Source organism: Epinephelus lanceolatus, chromosome 5 (assembly GCF_041903045.1).
Source record: "Epinephelus lanceolatus isolate andai-2023 chromosome 5, ASM4190304v1, whole genome shotgun sequence".
Classification (NCBI taxonomy): domain Eukaryota; kingdom Metazoa; phylum Chordata; class Actinopteri; order Perciformes; family Serranidae; genus Epinephelus; species Epinephelus lanceolatus.
This window is the reverse complement of record NC_135738.1, coordinates 34723195-34729194: the sequence shown is the minus strand read 5'-3', so window position 1 is coordinate 34729194 and position 6000 is coordinate 34723195. Positions and strand designations below refer to the sequence as shown.

At 38.1% G+C, this 6000-nt stretch overlaps 1 protein-coding gene across 2 annotated transcripts in view; it reads left to right on the top strand.

The window, feature by feature from the left end:
* Positions 1-1414: 1414 nt before the first annotated feature.
* The window catches only part of nup93 (nucleoporin 93), a 44882-nt gene continuing 40296 nt past the window's right edge, over positions 1415-6000 (top strand). Inside the window, exons 1-2 of one of the 2 annotated variants that reach the window (XM_078168115.1) lie at positions 1415-1477; positions 3642-3824. In XM_078168115.1, the coding sequence (XP_078024241.1) occupies positions 3646-3824 (179 nt within the window). In that variant the 5' untranslated portion in view covers positions 1415-1477; positions 3642-3645. Of the gene's footprint in view, positions 1549-3641; positions 3825-6000 lie in introns of both variants that reach the window. The other variant, XM_033635906.2, reaches the window with a different exon arrangement.

Here is a 6000-nt window from a genome sequence, read left to right as displayed (position 1 = left end):
TCTGAAAAAAAAGGAATTATAAGAAGGTATCATTGTTGAAAAATTAAAAAGAGTACATAATATGGAGAATACTACAAAAAAAGTTCCCAGAAATATCAGGAAAACTCATCTCTGATGCAACATTCACAGGGAAGAGTCTGCTGAAAATGTATCATAATTGCTCATTTACACAAACTTTCTGCAGTTAGGCATTTGGGTTAATTGTGCAGTTTAAAAGCTGTGTTGTACTGTTATTGTTATTGTTATGAAATGATTATAATATGGAAAACCCATAAAATATGTGGTTTTGGTTTTAGTGCATCTTTCTCCACTGTGCTACACTCCACTTTTTTTCCATCAATAAAAATATATTAATACTAATCACATAAAGTCAAAGTGACTTAATCATTTGTAAATGATAAGCAACAGGAATACATACAAGGCATTATCACAAGTGATGCATTAACATGTACCCTTAATATAAAGGTTTACTCAGTAGGTGCATCAAACATTTGTATATTTTACTTGGTTTTGAAGTAATGCATAACTAATTTTCAGGGCCTGGAATGATATGACCACATCAGCATGCGAACATGCTTACAATGATACTGTGAACACATTTAGCAATCTACCAGTGACCTGAATCTCCTGAATGAAATTTGTTATACATATCAGATTTATTATTATTGAGCTGGCCAGGGTGGGCTATCTCTAAAGGTGCACAGACTGAAATAAGGAGTTATGCAGTGGCCACAAAGGAGAAAGGGACGTTATTATGTAATGGTTATCAGTAAACTGTATACAGTGGTAGAGGAAGTACTCAAATCTTTAACTAGAGAAAATGATGCAATACCACAATGTTAAAATACTCTGTTACTACTTAAGGTATTGAAAGTATAAGTGCTCATTGTGCAAAATGGTCTACTCCGCTATGTAAGCATCACTTTAATGTTACTGCTGGTATAGCTGGGACTAATGTTGATTGTTGGATACTATAATAGAAAATGGGCCCCTTAAGGGAACCACTAATCTAGAACATCTTACATCATTTATTGTATGTGGAGCAGCTCCAGAATTTATACCCTATGACATCGCAAATTTTAGTTTAGCACTCTAGATCTTGGATTTGGGAGAGCTGTTTATGTTCACCAATTTTATTTTATTTATTTTATTGTCTTAGACTGGAATGACATGTAGGAATTTTGAAAAATGGGCGTAATTACTATTTTAAGGGTTAGTCTGGTTACTCAACCTGGACAACTGGACAAGATGAAGAAACTGATAGACTATCTGCACAGATTAAATGATTATAAGCAATGAACAGTAGAGGGCAGCAATAAGCCAGTGCAGCCTCTAGTCAGTCTGCCGAATCTGAAGAAGAAGAAAAACATCCGCCATGGACCGAGGATCGTCCAATCAGCATCGACTCCAGAAGTGCCGGGGCAAATAATATACTTTCATGCATGTTGTGCTACTGCTGAGCAAAACTGAATAAGAGGTAATAACTGTGAATACATTGACCCGGGGAATACAGCCAGGATCATACTACAGACCAGTCCCACTCAACAGGTATGAAGGTTGTCTGCCTGCTGCGGTGTGTAATCAAATATTAAGATTTTTAAGAAGAGCATGCGAGAGAGCGTTAGCCCTTAGCCACTTAGCCTGCTAGCTAACTCTGGAGCGCCATTCATTTTGGCGTAAAGCTAACTGATGTAGCTTACTAACAAAGCTAGGTCGGAAAGGGACATTGTCTAAACACGAGGCTGTCATAGTTATAACTACTTTGCCCGTTCTCAACAATTGAAATTAGCTTTCAGTCGGCCTCTTGTTGTTATCGCAAGCAAGGCGAGTCTGTAAACTTGCTAACTTTAGCCAAGGTGTTAGCATCGTGCTAACGCGTAACTAATCTGACAGTCGTTGCACTCCATGCGCGCGCTGCGGTTGTCATTCTGTTTATGTCAGCTGTCAAAAGATGTTCTGGTACCTCTACGTCCTCCAAATTCGAGGTTAAACGAGGTTTCTTCACAGATTTTGACGTGTTCTATATTTGGTGCATTTAATGTGGTTTATTGCAGCAGTGGTCAAGTCATTAACGTTACTGTATATAAATAAGTATAGTTATGACTTGACCGCTGACAGAATCCCTCACATTAAAGGATCCAACATAGAGCATTTTCCATGCTAACTGTATCTTTATATTCAGTCCATGTGTCGAGTGGCGAAATCAGTCAGATGAATCACAGAAGGGATGGAGTTCACATATATAAAGCAGCAACGACTAACATTGGTTAGTCAATATTCTGCAATTAAGTAATCCTACGTAAATCTGTTTCATTTCTGACGTGTGCATTTTCTACCTCTGTAGTGTTAATGTATACAGTGTACTGTTTACATAGTGACAGTGTTGGATTTGAAATACAGCTATGACCATGGTTGAAGTGCTGTCTTATAGTTTGAATATGAGCTTGTAAACATGGTTACAAATCCTTCCTACTGGAGTATTTTGCCAATGATTACTTAAAGCAGGGGTGTGAAACTCATTTTAGTTCACAGGTCATATACAGTCTGACTTCATCGCAGGTGGGCCGGACCAGTAAAACCATTGCACAATATTCTATACATAACAAACAGGGCCAAATATTTCCCTTTTTTTTGTTTAAAGAGGTACATTTTAAAAATACTAATACTGTTTTACAAAACAGATGACAGACAGCCTGTGATGTCTCCAGAAGAATAAATGCAATTTCAACAATATTTCACAGTTTTTCCAAAGTCAACTACTCACTGTCACTTCATGTGCATTTTTATATACATTTCCACTCCTGTGTAGTAATCCTCACATCACCACACCAAACTAAAGTGAAAGACAGTGTAGTCTGGTCAGGTGAAAAACCTCTGAAGCACCATTTAGGCCTACATGAAGAAAGCTACTCAGTGTTTAACTTGCTTCTGAAACCTGGCACCTCTTAGCCTTCACAAGTGGATCAGTATTTGGTGTGCAAGGTCATACAGTGGGCTGGATTGGACCCTTTTGCCGGCCGGGTCTGGCCATTAGGTCGTATGTTTGACAACCCTGACTTAAAGTGTACAGCCAGCAAACATTAGCAGACACTTTGGATACTCCCTGGTGATGCTCTGCCAGACCTGTACAGCAGCCACCTCTACTTATGCCTTGTTTGGGGTTGTTGTTATTGTTGTTTTTGTTTTTGCTTTCAGTCTGGTCTTCAGCAAGTGAAACACACAATCTCTTGAACTGAGGCAAGGTGACTGACTCAACTGGTCAGTGCCATTGCACTTAATCGCTCTTCCAAATGTTAGGGGTCCTTGTGTTGTTGCATCTACCTAAGCAGACAAAATGTGTCTGTGTAATTCTGTATTATCCAAGTCATTTAAGTTGGTTGTTGTATCCCCAAAACGCTGTTTACCCAGCATGGATGTGAATGCTCAAATTGAAGCTGAAAGCTGTTATTTTAACCTCATTGTCATTATTTCATGGCAAATCAAATGTGTTGGAGCACAATTTCAACAACAAAGAAAATCTGCATCAATGTCTAAGTTGTTACAAACCTCACTTTGTACTGTATACTGCATTTCCTAGCTGTATTTAGATGTAATCCAAATATATCTTTGTATTTACTCACATAATCTTCCTTCCTCTCTAGAGGTATGGATGCAGAGGGGTTCGGGGAGCTGCTGCAGCAGGCAGAGCAGCTAGCTGCCGAGACAGAAGCAGTGTCAGAGCTTCCGCATGTTGAGAGGAATCTCCAGGAGATCCAGCAGGCTGGGGAGAGGCTTCGTTCCCGCACTCTGACTCGCACCTCGCAAGATGCTGCCGACGTAAAAGCGTAAGGAATATGTCAGAAGCACACGGTCATGTCGCACACTCAGAAAACCTCTGTTGTTCCAGTATGTTCTTTTATAGTGTTCACAAATCCTATACAGATCTTAGTAAAACATCCAACATGCTGCTGTAAGAAAAACAGTTGTCTGTCATTTTACATCTCCTGCTGCTTTGGTGTGCCCTTTTTATTCTGGTACTAATAGATGTGGTTAAAATTTGTTTTATATCAAAGGATGATATTCAAAGCCATTTGAAATGATGCTTTCCCAATTGAATATCCTTCTTCTGACCCTGGAGATTATATTATGTGTGACACCTTTCCATAGTTGTACTGGCTTCTCTAATGTACGTTTTAAGATCACACCCTTTGATTTTAACACTAAATAGAGTGGGCATGGATAATATAGTACTTAGTACAATTAACTGCGGAATTGTTGATGAAATTTTAAGTGCAACAGCACCTATTAAAGTAATAGGGTCTTTATCAGGTGGGGAAAAAATGGCTGCTGGCATGGTCCTTTTCAGTTAAATTGCACACAAAATCAACTCCCAGCATTTCTACCAGATGAAGGTTTAACACATCACTACTAGAAGACCAGGAATTTGACAGTTATTTTTAGAGAGAGTGGACATCCTTTTTGGAAATAAATGACTCCCCAGACACCTCTGCAACTTTACTCTGGCAAACTGGAAAAGCTGTTTTAAGGGGCAAAATAATTTCATACTCATCTTACAAAAAAACAAAAAGATAAAGAATTGAAAATTAAAGAACTTGAAAACACCCATGCAACTAATCCTACTGAAAGCATCTACTATGAACTACAGAAGTACAAAATGGAACTGAATAATTTCATAAACAAAAAAACTAAATTTCTAATTGAAAGACTCAGACTTAACACATCTCAACACAGTAACAGATCAACGGCGTATCTGGTAAATCTAGTTACACAAAATAAGGATAGAACAACCATAACAGTAGTTAAGGACTCAACAGGGAAGCCACATCATGACCCAAAAGCTATCAACAATATATTTAAGAATTATTATCAAGATTTATACACACTCTCTCACAACCCAAGTACTCATGATATACATAAATTCTTGAATAATATCAATCTACCCCAATTAACACCAGAACAAACTAAGTCACTCGAACAGCCATTAACCTCAGATGAATTTCACAATGCACTCAGTAAAATGCAAAACAATAAGGCACCCGGTCCTGATAGCTTCCCTGCTGAGTTCTACAAACATTTCTGGTCCACCATTTCACCTCTTTTTTTCCCAGAATGATTGATGAATTCCTCACAAATAAAAGAATACCTCCTACCATGAACACAGCCTTAATCACCCTACTTTTAAAACCTGATAAAGACCCCACTCATCTAGCTAGTTATCGTTCTCTCTCTCTAATCAACACAGACATAAAAATCATAAGCAAGGCACTAACAAACAGAATTGAAAAAGTCATTCCCTCCATTATACACCCTGATCAAACTGGTTTTATCAAAGGAAGGCAGTCATCCCATAACACTCGAAAATTGTTCAACTTAATGCAGCTTTCAAACAATAAGAAATCTGAAACCATAATCCCCTCATTAGATGCACAAAAGGCATTTGACAGAGTTAACTGGTGTTTCTTATTTGCAACATTACAGAAATTTGGTTTTGGAGAGTCATTTATCAACTGGATTAAGGCACTATACACCTTACCAACAGCAACCATCATAACGAATGGTCTAATCTCACAACAATTTACACTTCATAATGGCACCAGACAGGGATGTCCACTTTCTCCATCACTCTTTGCAGTTTTTTTTAGAACCACTTGCAGCCAGCATACAACAAGATAATAACATCAAAGGTATTAGAGCATTATCCACAGAACACAAAACAATCCTCTATGCTGATGATGTTTTGATCCTCCTCCAAGATCCCTTTTCATCATTACAAAAATGTATCTCAGTTATTAAATCATTCTCATCTCTCTCCAACTACTCTGTCAACTTGTCAAAATCCACTGTTCTACCTCTCTGCATGGACCAGAGGGATGTGGCAGCCCTCACCTCACAGCTTTATCTCCCCATAGGAAATATTAAATATTTACGAATTCACATATGCCCCAAGCTGTCAGAGCTGTTCAATCTAAATTACACACCATTACTCAAATCAATACAAAA